Consider the following 15,753-nt stretch of genomic DNA (forward strand, 5'->3'; position numbering starts at 1 on the left):
GTCTGTACTCGGACTTTGAATAAATTTCTTCTGTATTCTGTGCTCGGACTCCCCACTTCTTTGGGCATGTTTGTCCTCAACTGCTTTTCCTATGGCCCCTATCTTCGGTCCTCCGCCCCCCTGACTGCTTGGGGCTGTGGGCGGGCTCGGCGTCCCGGGTCGGGGCCCCTCCCCAAGGGGACAGGGACGGTTCTCTGCGCCCTCTGCGCCCGTACTGGGCTTGGCAAGCTGCACGCCCACTCAGCCAGCGCAGCGCGGGCTCGGATACCTGCCCCACGCTGCGTGTCCGCCAACTGCCGCACCCCGGTTTCCGCGCAGCCAGGACCCGCCGGCGGCCCGCCCACCCCCCTGGCAGCCCATCTCCCCGACGCCCCGCGGCCAACCCGGCTCCCGGGCTATTTCCGGAGGGCGGGGGTGTTCGGCCACGGCCAATACGACTCAGGAATCAGAACTCGCTTGTCCACCTTTTATTGACTCCCCGCCCACCCGCTCCCCAGCCCTGGAGGTTCTCCGCCCCATGCTGCCATCCCCCTCCCCACTCCCACCCACCCGGCCACGCCCACGGGTGCCGGGACTCGTCCGCAGGCGCCCCGCCTCGCCCACCCGGCCACGCCCGCGGTCACTCCTTCAACCTGCGCGTCCCCGGCATCTTGCGGTAGTAACTCTCCGCCTCCGCCTCGCCGGCCGCGTCACGCTCGCCCAGCATCAGGCCGCCCGCCTTGCGCCGCAGCGTGGACTCGCGGCTGGCCGGCCCCAGCGCCCCGTCGGCCGCGCCCATCGGAGGCAGCCCTTCGCCCGTGGCCAGGTTGACCGTGGCCACGGCCCCGAACCGCGGCTCCTCCTGGTCCACGTCGCTGATCGACGAGCCGGGCGACATGCCGGGCGGCCGGGGCCCGCCGCGGAAGCCGCGCGCCAGGTCGCCCAGCTCGTAGGCGCCATCGCCTTCCGGCCCCTTGGCCCCGCCGCCCGCCGCCTTCCACTCCCAGGGCCCGTTCCCCGCCGACAGGTGGACTACCGGGTGGTGCGGCGCGTGCGCATCGATGGTGACGATGCTGGCCGAGTCGCGGTCCGACGGCGACCGGTACTGCGACGAGTCGGAGCTGGCGCTGGACGACGAGCCCGTGTCGACCGCCTTGGCGCCCGCGCCGCCCGGCGCCTTGGACATGGCGATGACCTGCAGCAGCCGCGGTGGGTTGGCAACGCGGGGCTGCGTGGCGACCGCGGCCGCCCCGGTCTTCTCTGCCATCATAAGCCACTTGGCGCGCACAGCGGCGCCGCTCTTGGGGGACAGGCCAGCCCCCGCCTGGGCCCCCTCCTCGGGGATGTGCACCAGCGGCTGTGGCGCCGCGCGCGGCGGCAGGATGACCCGAGGCCCGAGCCCGGGGCGTGCCTGGACCGTGGGGTAGAGCGAGGGCGGCACCGGGCCCCCTTCCTCCTCGTCTTCCTCCTCCTCTTCGTCTTCCTCCTCCTCCTCCTCCGCCATCGGCTCCGCCGGCGCCCTCAGGTGCGCGGGGCTGGCCTCGTCGGGTAGCCCCAGGACGCGACCCTCCAGCGACTTGTGCTTCCACTCGCTGATGAGCTGCTTGGAGCGCGAGGCGTCCAGCGGCACGTGGATGGTCATGTGGCGGCGGGCGGGGTCGTCGAGCGAGGGCGTGTTAACGCGGGGCAGCGTATTGCTGAAAGTCACCATGTTCTCCTTGCCCATGGGGCTGCGCGGCGCCAGCAAGTCCACGTCCACGCTGGCCCGCTTCAGGCTGCCCAGCGAGCTCTTGTCGCGCGCCACAGGCCGTGGCGCGCCCTCCAGCCGCCCTGGCGGGCCCAGTTCATCTGTGCTCACCGACTTGTTCTGCTGGTACACCGAGTCGTGGCCCCGCTGGGTCAGTGCGCGCAGCGCATCCTTGGCAGGCGCTGGTGCTGCCACTGACGGTCTCTCCGAGGGCGGGGCCTGGAAGTTGCCCACAGCGTGGCAAGCCTGGGGGAGACAGGCCAGTGGTGGAACGCCACAAGGATTAAGGCGGGGAGGCCAGGCCTACACTGGTGTCTGAAGGGGAAGGCCTGGCCAGGAATGGGAGGGTCTGAGGGGGTAGGTAGGCCCAGACTGGGATGGGAACGTCTGAGAGAGTAAGCAGGGCCCAGATGGGAAGTCTGTGGAGGAAGGTATGGCCAGGAATGGGGACCCAAGTGGGGGGGTGGTGTCTGAGGAAGAAGGTATAACTAGGAGTGGGAGGGTGTGAGGGGGGAGGTCAGGCCTGAACCGTCTGAGTGACAAAATATGGCCACAAAGGGGGGACTGTGAGGGGGGATGCCAGGTTCTGAATCGGAGTACCAAAGGGGAGGCCCAGCCTGCAATGAGGAGGGGCCTTGGGATGAGGGACACAGCCTGCAATGAGGGGAACTTGGTGGGGAGGGAGGCACGGCCTGCAGTGAAGAGGCCTTGGCGGGGAGGGGGGCATGGCCTGCAGTCAGGGGGCCTTGGGAGGGGTACAGCCTGCAGTCAGGGGGCCTGGGGGTGCACAGCCTGCAGTCAGGGGGCCTGGGGGTGCACAGCCTGCAGTCAGGGGCCCTTGGGGGGAGGCACGGCCTGCAGTCATGAGGCCTGGAGGGGAAGCACCGCCTGCAGTCAGGGGGCCTTGGAGGGGGAGGCATGGCCTGCAGTCAGGGGGCCTTGGAGGGGCGAGGCATGGCCTGTAGTCAGGAGGCCTCGGGGGGAGGCACAGCCTGCCTTGACATCTGAGGAGTGAGTGGCACTTTTTCTCGATAGTGGCATATTCTGGTCTCTAGCTTGCTTGAACTCTGCACATGTGCTAAACCTGAGTCCATTAGATTCCAAGACTCCAGAATTCCAAGGGACAGACACTGCACAGCTGCCCCCCTCCAACAGGACAATGCACCCCCTTGGGCCCCAGGCCAGGGCCATATCCCTCCTCAGCTCCTCTTGGCGGGCCCTGCCTCCTGCCTCAGACCCCTTTGTTGGACCCTCCTCCCACCTTGGCTGCCTTGCCACCCCCCTCAGATCCCCATAGCACCGCACCTTCCTGCCCCTCTGCTCACCAGGTAGGCAGCGATGCCAGCACCAATGAGGAAGCCAGAGTACACATCCACGGGGTGGCTGCGGTACTGCGTGATCTGGGTGAGGCCGCAGACACCTGCCGCAATGGCAAAGGCGAACACCAGGACGGGCTTGAGCAGCTTCGTAGTGTCCGAGATGACCGAGTTGAAGTACATCTGCCGGCACGAGGGCGGTCAGCGTGGGGCCAAGGCCGGGGGCTGTGTGGAGTCAAGGGCAGGGCGGGGTGGACTCACCGACACGTAGACAGCAGCGAAGGCAGACAGGGTGGCGTGCTGCGACGGGAAGGTCTTCCTGCAAGAGGCACCACGTGTGAGCTGGCTTGCCACAGGGATGGGACCCGGGTCCGCCCCTCCCATGCGCTTGGTGACTTGGACAGGGCCCTCTTAGGCGTGCATGGGGACTGTGGGCGGGGTGTGCACTCACCGCGCAGAGAGGATGGCGTGCGCGTCAGCGCCAGAGCAAATGTCCTGTGTGATGTAGGGGTTAGCCTCACACGACGTGCCCAGCAGCGTGTAGTTGGGTTTGCAGACGGTCAGGAAGAAGGGTGCGTGGTAGCCCGTGGCCAGCTGGATGACATCAGTCACCAGGGCCGTGGCGCACAGGCCAAACACGTGGACACCTGCAGGTAGGGGAGGGTCAGGGCTGGTCCGGCGGACCCACCCAGTGCGCACACTCTGGGACTCCGGGACTCACCCACAAAGCGCACCGTCCGCCGCAGGAAGGAGTTGAAGTTGCAGCCGCCGGCGTTGATGCTGCCCTCTGCCCCACCCGGGCCCCCGCTGCGGCCCCACAGTCGTGACTGCAGGCAGTACAGCGCGCCCTCGCCGACCATGATCTGCCGACAGGGACACGCTCAGTGGGCTCCGGGCACCCACGGGCTGGCCGTCCTGTGCTCGCAGGTACTCACCGAGGCAGCGGGTGCAGCAAATGCCAAGCTCAGGAGCATAAGTAGTGGGATGAGCTCCTCGTTGGTCTCCACGTAGGGCATGGACAGCCTGCGGTCGTAGCACTGGAAGCCCACCTTGGCTGGCTTGAAGAGGTCGGTCAGCTCCAGGAAGTAGAGGGATACGATGGATGAGGCCACAATGGGCAGCTGTGGGAAGATGGCATCCAGGTCACCTTCATCTGGTCCCTAAGCTGTCTGTCCCTCCATGAATCCAGTCACTGGTCCCGATTCACCCATCCATCTATTCAGTTCACCTGTCCAGACTGTCGATCGTGATTCTCCCACCTATCTATGTAATCCAACCATAGAACTATCCATCCGCCCACCCACCTTATATCTAGCCATCTACACACTCATCCATCCGTCCATCCACACATCCACCCACCATTTATCTATCCATCTACTCACCCATCCATCTGTCCATCCATCATCCACTCACCCAGCCAGCCAGATGGGTGGATGGATGGGTGGATGGATGAATGAGTGGGTGGGTGGATGGGCAGGTGGATGGGTGGGTGAATGGGTAAAGCTTATCCTTAAAAATATAAAATCCTTTAGAAGAAGTTTGTTTTTTAAATCTCAGACAAGCCCCCAGTGGCTTTTCAAGTCTCAGGGAGGTGTCATTGTTCCCTTAAAGCCTGGCACCTGGTGAGCACCTGTTAATTAAGCGTCTTAACACAGGTGAGCTGGCCTCAGATGCAAGGGAGACTCTAGAGGTGCAAGTGGGGTGGGCAGGACCAGACCCTGTCTTATGGGCCATGAGGAAGGGTCCTCTGGGCACTAGGGAGCCACAGATTAGAACAGAGGGGGAAAGAATCTGATTTTGGTTGCTCTGGGGAGGGGGATGGGTATAGTAGAGAAGGGAGGAGGTGGGGAGAGAGGGCAGGGGGAGAAGGCAGGCGACCCTGGAGTACCTTGGCGGTAGAACCAGAAGCACTTTGGGGCAAGGGTGGAGGTGGTGAAATATGGTCCGTACCCCGGGGAGGGGAGTCTGGGCAGCACCCCACATCAATCTCATTGCCTCAGGAGAGTCTGTAAGTACCTCCTGAACCCCCTCCACCCACTTCTCATTGCTTCTGGAGACCCTAAGCAGAAGACCACCAACACCGAGAAAATACCAGGCCCAGAGAAAAATTATTCACTCCACAAATGTAAACAGGGCCCCTGCCAATGTGCTTAATTTTCTGTGTGTTTAAAAAAAAAAAAACAAACAGTAAGCCTCATAATAAAGGAAATGCAAATTAAAACTAAGGTACAGTTTTTCACGCATCAGATTGGTCAAAATCCAAAATGCTGTTAACACCCAGTGCTGGTACAGCTGTGGGGAAACAGACCTTCACAATACACACACGAGTGTCTAAGATGGTGCACCCTCCGTGATTTGGGGACCACAAAAGTGACCACAGCCTGCACGCTGGACTCTCTCTCCCATGAATTTATCTAATAAATAAACTCCCTCTCATGCCAAATGACACAGGCCAAAGGGATTTTCTTATAGGAACATCTGTGATGGGAAAAGGTTACGAAACAACCCAGTGTCCAAAGCTGCAGCTACTCAATTCCGACATGACTAGTAATGGCCCAGGCCCTTCAGGAATGAAGGACTGGGTCACCCCACCAGGCAAAGAACCACGACCAGCTGAGGTGCTTGCTGAGGGGGAAGGGAATACGAAATGGGTGGTGGAAGAAGGTAATTCTAAGTACCAGTTAAGACACGTGACCAGTTGCAGAAACGAAGACTGTAATTGTTATGAGTATTTCTGCTTTGTATGTGTGCATCAAATATTTTTGTTTTCTTCACTTATAAAATATGAGACGTAAACAGGAAAAAAAAAAAAGGAGAAACAACTCAGCGTCCATGGGTGGGGCACGGTGCGTCCACACTGGAATAGTATGTAGCAAGGAAAATAAATGAAGACACCCTTTTGTGTGATGCTAGGCAAAGGTCCCCACCGGAAAAAAGCTCCGTGCAGAAACGTGCCTTTTGAAAGGGGGGGCAGCGCGGAGGACTTGTATCTGACGAGCGTGAATAGGCAGCAGACACTTCTGGGAAGAACTGAGAGTGCTGAGGACTGGGAAGGGGGCTTTGGAGGGAGAGGGCTGCCGTGGCCTTGACACTGAAACTTGCTGCTCTTTATCGAGTTGAGGAAGTGCCCCTCTCTTCCTAGTTTGCTGAGAGTTTTTATCCTGAAATGTGTTGGACTTTCTCAGGTGCTTCTGCTGCCTCTACAGATAGGATCATAGGATTTTTCGTGTTCAGCCTATCGATGCGATGAATTACAATGGGAAATGTTGAGCCAGCCTCACATCAAAACACAAACATGTTCCCCTTGAGTTGATTCTGACTCATGGCAACCCCATGCATTACAAAGTAGAGCCGAGCTCCTTGGGTTTTTCTTGACTGTAATCTTTATGGAAGCTGACTGCCAGGCCTTTCTTCCTTGGTGCTGCTGTTGTTAGGTGCCGTTGAGTCGGTTCTGACTCCTAGCGGCCCTACGCACAACAGAACAAAACACTGCCTGGTCCTGCACCATCCTCACAATCGCTGTTATGTTTGAGCCCATCGTTGCAGCCACTGTGTCAACCCACCTCGTTGAGGGTCTTCCTCTTTTCCGCTGACCCTGTACTCTGCCAAGCATGATGTTCTCCAGGGACTGATCCCTCCTGACAACATGTCCAAAGTATGTAAGACGCAGTCTTGCCATCCTTGCCTCTAATGAGCATTCTGGTTGTACTTCTTCCAAGACAGATCTGTTCGTTCTTTTGGCAGCCCATGGTATAGTGGATATTCTTTGCCAACTCCACAATTCAAAGGCGGCAATTCTTCGGTCTTCCTTATTCATTATCTAGCTTTCACGTGCATGTGATGAGATTGAAAACACCATGGCTTGGGTCAGGCACACCTTAGTCTTCAAGGTGACATCTTTGCTCTTCAACACTTTATAGAGGTCCTTTGCAGCAGATTTACCCAATGCAATGCGTCTTCTGATGCCTCGACTGCTGCTTCCGTGGCTGTTGATTGTGGATCCGACACTACATCAGTGTTCCGCTGCTATTTGTAAGGTGTTCACTGGCTAATGCTTTTCAGAAGTAGACTGCCAGGTCCTTCTTCCTAGTCTGTCTGAGTCTGAAAGCTCAGCTGAAACCTGTCCACCATGGGCGACCCTGCTGGTATCTGATTACCGGTGGCACAGCTTCCAGCATCACAGCAACACGCAAGCCCCCACAGTACGACAAACTGACAGACACGTGGGGGTTGGCACTGCTGGGTGGGTTCAAACCACCAACCTTTTTGTTAGAAGTTCAGCGCAGTTTGTGCCACCCAGGGACTTCAGTCCAGCATGCTTGGTCACGGTGTAAAATTCCTTTTACACATTACTGCCTTCGATTTGCTTATATTTTGTTGGGGATCTTGCCGTCTATGTTTATGTTGGAACCGCCTATAACAGAAATTCACACGCAATTTTGAGGAATAAGCAGATTTTCTGCAAAGCAGTGTTGGCCACCTGGAGATGATGCCCATTGGAGGAAACCCCATGAGAACCACGCTGAGGTTCAGGGCCCACTTGCCTGGGGATGAGGTGCTGGGTGCTGGTCCAAGCTGCCAATGGTGGATCTACAAAGGGGCAGTTTCCTCCCGGTAAGGAGGCCCCTCATCTCTCCATTCAGGCCCTGGCCGGGCCCCTCACTGTGGCTGGGTTTTCCTGCAGTCAAGAGGGGAGACCATGGCTCTGGGGAGACTAAAGAAGGCCCCAAACACCAAAGTCTGGGCACGCAGGGCCTGCTGGAAGTATGTCCCCCATTGTCACCCTCAGTGTCGGCGTATGCCAGATGGCTGCATTCATTGTCTTTTATTTTTTTAACACCCATAAAGCCCTTACTATGTACCTAGCCAGTTCTATTTTGTAAAGATTAATTCTTCTACTCTGTAAATGGAGTCCCTAGGTGGTGCAAACAGTGAGCACTCCTGGCTGCTAACTGAAAGGTTGGAGGTTTGAGTCCACCCAGAGATGCCGCGGAAGAAACTCCTGGCAATCTGCTTCCCAAAAAATCAGCCATTGAAACTCTATGGAGTGCAGTTCTCCTCTGACACCCACGGGGTCCCCATGAGTCAGAACTGACTCACGGCAACTGGTTTCTACTCTGTAAACGGGAAAACTGCGGCTCGGAGAGGTTAAGGGGTGTGCTCCGGCGCCGCGATTGCAGAGGAGGGATTTGAACTCACCCCGGTTCCACCTCCCTGCCCCCTTCACAGCCCGGCTTCAGCCCCTCCAGGGAGGTTACTGGCCTATAACCTGGACCGAGGTCCCATCTCCCGGCATTTTCCCAGCTGTTCCCACCACTGGAACCCCCTCCCCTTCTGAAGCGCTGGAACTCCTCTGGGTTCTACAGAGCCCAATTCCTCCGACCCCCCAGCCCTCCAGCCTGGCTGTGCCGGACTCCAGGGGTGCTGTGCGCACCCCTGCCCCTCAGCGTGGGTGGCCCCCGAGGGTCGGCAGAACTGAGGCCTTCCCCACTTCCGGTAGCGCGACCCCCACTCACCTCCACGAAGTAGAAGCAGGGCAGAAGCGTCATGCTGTCCTTGGGGGTCTTATTTTTCTCCTTGGCCGAGATCATGGTGCTGCAGGCGCCGAAGGCCGCGGCTGCAGGGGGCAAAGCTGCGCGCAGGAGCGGGGGAATCAGACCGAGTCTCGGGAGGACCCGGTGGCCAGCGCCGGTGGGGGAGGGGAGGACGAGGATGCGCAGGAACCGCCCCGGGAAACTGAGGCTGGGGGCGGGGGCGTCCCCCGGGACCTCCTGCCGCGCACCGCAGCCCTACCCAACCATCCGGCTTCCGGGGATCCCCCCCACCTGGGACGGGGTTCGGGCGAGCGGGGACTCAGCAAAGAGGGCGGGGCCGGCCTGGCTTGGGGGGGATCTCAGCCGGGGCCCGGCCCCGCGGCAGGACGGGAGCCTCCAGGAGAACGGGGGTCCCGAGCACGGCGGCAGGGCTAGGGGTGCGGCCCCCAGCCCCTCTCAGCGGGTACGGCCGGAGCTTGAAGGGCGGCGCTGGCGGCAGCTGCGGGCGGGGGCTGCGGCGCCGCGAGCACAAAGCGCGGCCCCTCCCACTGGGGCGGGGCGGGGAGGGGGCGCCCCCAGACCCCGGAGGCGGCGGAACCGGGGGCGGGGCTCTTTGTCTCGGCGCGTCGCGCGCCCGGGGCTGCCCCGCCTCCCGCGCTCTCACAGTCTCTGCCTCCCGGGGTCTCGGGCTCCAGCAGCGGCTGCCGGGGACCCGGGTCTGGGGTCTCCCCGCTTCGGGCCTCTCTCGGCTCCGGCCCCCTCGTTCCCTCTGGGGTCTCTCGGCGCGGCCTTGGGAGCCCCCATCGGTGCCGGGGACCGGGCGGTTTGGGTCCTGGGTCTCTCACTGTCTCTGTGTCTCAAGGTCTCTGCCTGTCTCTGCCTCCCCCCGTCCCCCGCCTCTGCGCCCCCCGCTCCGGTGCCTGCAGCTCCCGGGCGCGCGTTTCCATAGCGCGCGCGCTCCCGGGGCCCCAGAGCGACCCAGAGACAAAAGAAGGGGGAGCCGCCCTCTCCCGCCCCTGCCTCCCCGCCCCGCCCTCCTCGCCCCTACCCGCCCCCACGTCCTAGCCCCGCCCACCCACCTCATCCCCGCCCCTGCCTTCTCGCCCCGCCCCCGCGCCCACCCTCCCCCTCGCCCCGCCCACCCACATCGCCTCGCCCCCGCCCCTCCCTCCTCGCCCCGCCCCTGCCCGGCTCCCTCCCCCGCTGCCCCCTCCGGGCTCGTTGCCAGGCTCCGGCTGTCCGGGGCGCACGGCAGGGGATGCCAACATCTGGGCGCCTCTTGGCAGCCGCCTGGACGGCAGCGGTTGGAACACTCGGGGCGAATCTCCGCGACGCGCACTTGGGCAGCGCTAAGTGCTAAAACCCAGCGCCGGAACAGCTCTGGCCGAGGGACCGGCTGACCCCATTTTACGGATGAGGAAACTGAGGCCCAGGGAGCTTAAGTCATTCGGCCAAGGTCGCCCGACCGAGTGACAGAATTTTATTCGGTTCATTTATTCAGCATCTCCTGAGCACCTATTGTATACCTGCCCCAAGCGGGCACTGGGGTGGGGACCCAGCAGGGTCAGACCAGACAGCCAGCCTCTCCATTAGCCGCCTAATTAGTGTATGGGTAAGGACTGCAGTAATTGAGCGCCTATTGGTTGCAGTCGCTGGCCTTTCTTTCTGTTCAGTCGTTCACATCTCTGTCCCCCCACCTCTCTTAATATTTAATATTAATTATTAAATAATAACCTATAATTGGAAACCATGGTGGTTTAGTGGTTAAGTGCTACAGCTGCTAGCCCGAGGGTCGGCAGTTCAAATCCGCCAGGAGGTTCTTGGAAACTCTGCGAGGCAAATTATTTATAACATATTATATAAAGGTATTATATAATAATACAGTAATTTAATATCAATTAATATTTTTTATTTAAATCTACTCATATTTTAAAAAAGACTGAACTCCATGAATTTTCAAAGGAGATTTCTGTGTGGTGAAGAGGGTCCTGGAAGGTTCGGCTCCTGCTGCGTCTGCTCTTGGGCCTCACTTTCCGCACCTGTAAATGGGTATAACAAGTCCTGATGTCTGAGGAAAGCAAGCCCCACCCCACCTGCAATAAAGACGACAGTAAAAAATAATAAGGAATCTAAACAGTGTTGCTAATCAAAAGGTTGGAGGTTCGAGTCCACCCAGAGGCACCTTGGAAGACAGTTGTGGTGATTTAAAAAAAAAAACGGTGATCTACTTGAGAAAAATCCACCGAAAAACCTGTGGAGCACACACAGTTCCACTCTGACACAGGTGGGGGCGCCAGGAGTCAATTCCGTGGCAACTTTTTGTGGGCTGCCTGGGAGAGGTGCAGGGTCCCCAGCACCTTCCTGGCCATGTTGCCACGTGCTCCCCCGGGCACCTGGTGCAGGACTGAGTGCCAGGTGCCTGCATGCCTGCCCACAGGTGCTGACTAAGAAGGCCAGGTTTTCTGGAGATGGGTCTTTGCTCCCGCAGTCCTTGCTGTGCCCAGCACAGACCAAGCCCATTGACGCTGATCACAGTTCATGCCCCCCACATCCCGTGGGGAACCTCATCCCAGGGGGCACCAAGGGTCCAAGGGGGCGGACACCTGCCCGAGGTCATGCAGTGCTAACTGGCCACGAACTGGGTCTCCGTTTCCCCAGCCATCACAGAGCAGAGCCTGGTGGCCGTTGGGAATGCGGGTTTTGAAAGGTGACCACAAACAGCCCCCCGGGAGGCAGGAGACAGAAGGGAAATGGGGTTAACCGATTACTGGTGCCTCCTGGGGGCAGGAGCAAGAGGGGGTATGGTGGGGCCCTTCCTGACAGTTGGGGGTCCTGGAAGAGCCTTGGGCATTTCAGAACCAGGAATGGGTAGGGGGGTCCTTCTGCCCATGGGATCCCTGGTGGTCAGGGATGGAGATGAGGCAGGGCCTTGCTGAGTCTGGGGTGGGGGTGCTGCTGAGAAGTATTAAAGGTTTTAAAGGCACCCTACACCCCACATCTCTCTACCAAGCAGGGTCTGTGTATGTCCTTGTTCTACAGTTGGGGAAACTGAGGCAGGAGAGAGGACCCTGAGGACACACACTGGGGAACAGTTTGGTGCAGGCTCCAGAGCCCTGTGAGGCCCCAGCTTGGAGGCAGTGGGGAGCTGGGCCTCAGGAGGGAGGATGGAGGGGAGGATGGATGGGGGGAGGACGTGGGGGGAGCCGGCCAGGGGCACTGAGCTGTGGCAGACACCTGGGGTCGTAGGGGGAATACTGCAAGGTAGCAGGCCTGAGCCCCCAGGACCCCACGTTTGCTCAGGGTGGGCCCAAAAAAACCCTGTTACCGTTGAGTTGGTTGTGACTCATGGCAACTCTGCGTGTTTGTTACAGGGTAGATCTAAGCTCCATAGGGTCTTCTTGGCTTTAGTGGCACAACAGTTAAGCACTTGGCTGCTAACTGAAAGGCTGGAGGTTCGAACCCACCCAGGGGCTGTACAGGAGAAAGGCTTGGTGACCTGCTTCTGTAAAGATGACAGCCAAAAAAAAAAAAAAAAAAACCCTATGGGGGCAGTTCTGCTCTGTCACATGGGGTCGCCATGAGCCAGAGTTGACCAACACCACCTGACGATAGCAACCTTTACGGAAACAGATTGTCAGGCCCTTCTTCCATGGGCCAGGGGATGGATTGAACTGCCAACCTTTAGGCTAGTGGGCAGAGCAGCCAAAGTTCACCCTGACCCCTACCACCTAGAACCCTCTCCAGACCTGCCCTTGGGGAGGCAAACCACCCCAAAGAGCCCCCCACAGCCCCCAGGCTCAAGCTGGTGTCCCAAGGGTGGTGGGTGGCACTAACAGCCCCAGATCTTTGCAGTTTCACCTTGGAAATGAGCCCCAATCTTGTTTTTTTGACTGAGGTGAAATTCGCATAGCATGAAATTAACCGTTTTAAAGCGAACAGTTCAGTGGCATTTATCACATTGTGCAACCATTGCCACCATCTGGTTCCAGAACATTCTCGTCACCCCAAAAGGGAACCCCGCACTCATTAGCAGTGACTCCCCACCTTCCTCCCCCAGCCCTTGGTAGCCACTCATCCCCTTTCTGTGTTTATGAATTTCTGTTCTGGACATCTCACACACATAAATGGAATCACACAAATTATGGCCTTTTGGGTCTGGCTCTTTTCACTGAGCTAAACGTTGAAACATGTATTAGTGTTTCTTTCCTTTTTATGGCTGAGTAATATTCCATTGCATGGACAGACCACGTGGAGTTTATCCAGTCCTCTCTTGATGGACACCTGGGTTGCTTCCACATTTTGGCTATTGTGAATACTGCTGCTATGAACATTTGTGTACAAGTTTTTCTGTGGATCTGTGTCTTCTTTTCTCTTGGGTACATGCCTACAACTGGAATTGCTGGGTCATGTGGTAACTCCATGTTCAAATTTCTGAGGAACCAACCAGTTTTCCACAGCAGCTGCACCATTTTACATTCCCGCCAGCAATACACACGGGTCCCAATTTCTCTACACTTGTTATCTTCTGCTTTTGTGATAATACCCATCCTAGTGGGCGTGAGGTAGTATATAACTGTGGTTTTGAAATGCACCTCCCTAATGGCTAACGAGGGGCCCTGGTGTCACGGTGGTTAAGACCTCAGGCTGCTAACCAAAAGTTCGGCAGTTTGCATCCACCAGCCATTCCGAGGAAGCCCAGTGGGGCAGTTATCTTGTGTCCCGTTGGGTCACTATGAGTCAGAGTCAACTTGACTGCAATGGGTTCGGTTTTGGTTTTAATGGGTAAAGATATTGCCTGTCTCTTCACGAGCTTGTTAGCCCTTTGTGTATCTTTGGAGAAATGCCAACTCAAGTCCCTTGCCATTGTTTAATGGGGTTGTCTTGTCTTTCTGATGTTGAGTTGTAGGAATTCTTTCGATGTTCTGCAGTCCCCATCTTGTTTTTCTCTCCCTGTGCCTGCCCTCTCGGCCCCCATCTCTTGCCCAGGTCCCAGATGCCACAAACCTCTGCAGATCCCACTTCAAGATGAGGAGAAGAGGGAGCAACTTATCCAGCACTACGTGGCTGTTTGGCTCTGGGATGTCTCATCAGTTCTCCTGTTACCCCCATTTTACAGATGCAGAAACTGAGGTGAGTGGCCAGCCCAGGGTCTTACAGATTGAAAAACTGGCAGAACTCAACTACAAAAGACAAATAACTCAATTAAAAAATGGCCAAAGGATATGAACAGACACTTCACTAAAGAAGACATTCAGGTAGCTAACAGAAACATGAGGAAATGCTCACGATCATTAGCCATTAGAGAAATGCAAATCAAAACTACAATGAGATACCACCTCACTCCAACAAGGCTGGCATTAATCCAAAAAACACAAAATAATAAATGTTGGAGAGGTTGTGGAGAGACTGGAACACTTATACACTGCTGGTGGAAATGTAAAATGGTACAACCACTTTGGAAATCGATTTGGCGCTTCCTTAAAAAGGTAGAAACAGAACTACCTTACGATCCAGCAATCCTACTCCTTGGAATATATCCTAGAGAAATAAGAGCCTTTACACGAACAGATATATGCACACCCACGTTTATTGCAGCACTGTTTACAATAGCAAAAAGATGGAAGCAACTGAGGTGCCCATCAATGGATGAATGGATAAATAAATTATGGTATATTCACACAATGGAATACTACGCATCGATAAAGAACAGTGAGGAATCCGTGAAACCTTTCATAACATGGAGGAACCTGGAAGGCATTGTGCTGAGTGAAATTGGTCAGTTGCAAAAGGACAAATATTGTATGAGACCAATATTATAAGAACTTGAAAAATAGTTTAAACACAGAAGAAAATATTCTTCGATGGTTATAAGAGTGGGCAGGGAGGGAGGGAGAGGGGTTTTCAGTAGATAAGAACTATTTTAGGTGAAGGGAAAGACAGCACACAATACAGGGGAGGTCAGCACAACTGGACTAAACCAAAAGCAAAGAAGTTTCCTTAATAAACTGAACCCTTCCAAGGCCACTGTAGCAGGGGCGGGGGTTTGTGGACCATGGTTTCAGGGGACATCTAAGTCAATTGGCATAATAATATTTATTAAGAAAACATTCTGCATCCCACCTTGAAGAGTGGCGTCTGGGGTCTTAAAAGCTAGCAAGCAGCCATCTAAGATGCATCAATTGGCCTCAATCCACCTGGAGCAAAGGCGAATGAAGAACACCAAAGACACAAGGTAATTTTGAGCCCAAGAGACAGAAAGGACCACATAAACCAGAGACTACATCGGCCTGAGACCAGAAGAACTAGATGGTATCTGGCTACAATCGATGACTGCCCTGACAGGGAACACAACAGAGAACCCCTGAGGGAGCAGGAGAGCAGTGGGATGCAGACCCCAAATTCTTGTAAAAAGACCAGACTTAACTGTCTGACTGAGACTAGAAGGACCCCGGTGGTCATGGCCCCAGACCTTCTGTTGGCCCAAGACAGGAACCATTCCCAAAGCCAACTCTCCAGACAGGGATTGGACTGGACGATGGCACTGGTTTTGGGTTAGGGGATAGAAAATGATACCGGTGAAGAGTGGGCTTCTTGGATCAAGTAGACACATGAGATTATGTTGGCAGGTCCTGTCTGGAGGGGAGATGAGAGGGCAGAGGGGGTCAGAAGCTGGCCGAATGGACACAAAAATAGAGAGTGGAGGGAAGGAGTGTGCTGTCTCATTGGGGGAGAGCAACTAGGAGTACATGGCAAGGTGTGTATAAATTTTTGTATGAGAGACTCACTTGATTGTAAACTTTCACTTAAAGCACAATTAAAAAAAAAAACAAAAAAAAACAGAGCTTGAACCTGCTGGCTCACACCCACAGCCTCCATGGTCACCATGCCCAGTGGGCCCCCAAGGCTCAGGATGGGGAAACAGAGGCCTGGAGGACAGGCATTAAGGACAAGGATCGCAATTCTTGTTAATATTTCAGTGCCTGTGCAGGCCAGCCATCCAGGGTCTTGGCGACAATTAAGTTGCCTCACCCTCACAGTGCCTGGAGGCGGGACCCCATTTTACAGAGGGGGGCGTTGGAGGAGTCCAGGGTGGTCCCGGGAGCCTTGGGCAACTTCCGTTTTCCTGCCGGGTGGGGCTGGCCCGTGTCTGGGCGGCGGGCGTGCCAACGGCCAGGGC

At 56.8% G+C, this 15,753-nt stretch overlaps 2 protein-coding genes across 3 annotated transcripts; one reads left to right on the forward strand and one right to left on the reverse strand.

The window, feature by feature from the left end:
- Positions 1–534: 534 nt before the first annotated feature.
- On the reverse strand, positions 535–9,541 carry PLPPR3 (phospholipid phosphatase related 3). Of its 2 annotated transcripts, XM_064280041.1 has the most exons (9): positions 8,868–9,541; positions 8,559–8,674; positions 7,305–7,456; positions 3,978–4,163; positions 3,764–3,905; positions 3,494–3,689; positions 3,304–3,361; positions 3,052–3,225; positions 535–1,972 (listed from the first exon to the last, which is right to left on the reverse strand). In XM_064280041.1, exons 4-9 carry the CDS (start codon positions 4,056–4,058, stop codon positions 620–622), a joined length of 2,004 nt encoding a protein of 667 aa, XP_064136111.1. In that variant the 5' UTR covers positions 4,059–4,163; positions 7,305–7,456; positions 8,559–8,674; positions 8,868–9,541; the 3' UTR covers positions 535–619. The 2 variants fall into 2 exon arrangements, with proteins under 2 accessions (XP_064136111.1, XP_064136110.1); XM_064280040.1 differs by lacking the exon at positions 7,305–7,456 and having other exon boundaries at positions 8,559–9,540.
- Positions 8,632–9,929, forward strand: LOC135230857 (proline-rich protein 36-like). The gene is made up of 2 exons (XM_064283088.1): positions 8,632–9,492; positions 9,642–9,929. Exons 1-2 carry the CDS (start codon positions 8,632–8,634, stop codon positions 9,927–9,929), a joined length of 1,149 nt encoding a protein of 382 aa, XP_064139158.1.
- The last annotated feature ends 5,824 nt before the right edge of the window (positions 9,930–15,753 follow it).

This window comes from Loxodonta africana, chromosome 3 (genome assembly GCF_030014295.1).
Source record: "Loxodonta africana isolate mLoxAfr1 chromosome 3, mLoxAfr1.hap2, whole genome shotgun sequence".
In the NCBI taxonomy this organism is placed as follows: domain Eukaryota; kingdom Metazoa; phylum Chordata; class Mammalia; order Proboscidea; family Elephantidae; genus Loxodonta; species Loxodonta africana.

Coding starts and splice junctions, on each gene's coding strand:
- LOC135230857 (XM_064283088.1), top strand. CDS start 8,632: ATGGTGCTGCAGGCGCCGAAGGCCGCGGCTGCAGGGGGCAAAGCTGCG. Junction 9,493..9,641: donor CCTCTGCGCCCCCCGCTCCG/GTGCCTGCAGCT, acceptor CCCACGTCCTAG/CCCCGCCCACCCACCTCATC.
- PLPPR3 (XM_064280040.1), bottom strand. CDS start 8,633: ATGATCTCGGCCAAGGAGAAAAATAAGACCCCCAAGGACAGCATGACG. Junction 3,226..3,303: donor TCGCTGCTGTCTACGTGTCG/GTGAGTCCACCC, acceptor TCGTGCCGGCAG/ATGTACTTCAACTCGGTCAT. Junction 1,973..3,051: donor CTGGCATCGCTGCCTACCTG/GTGAGCAGAGGG, acceptor TGTCTCCCCCAG/GCTTGCCACGCTGTGGGCAA.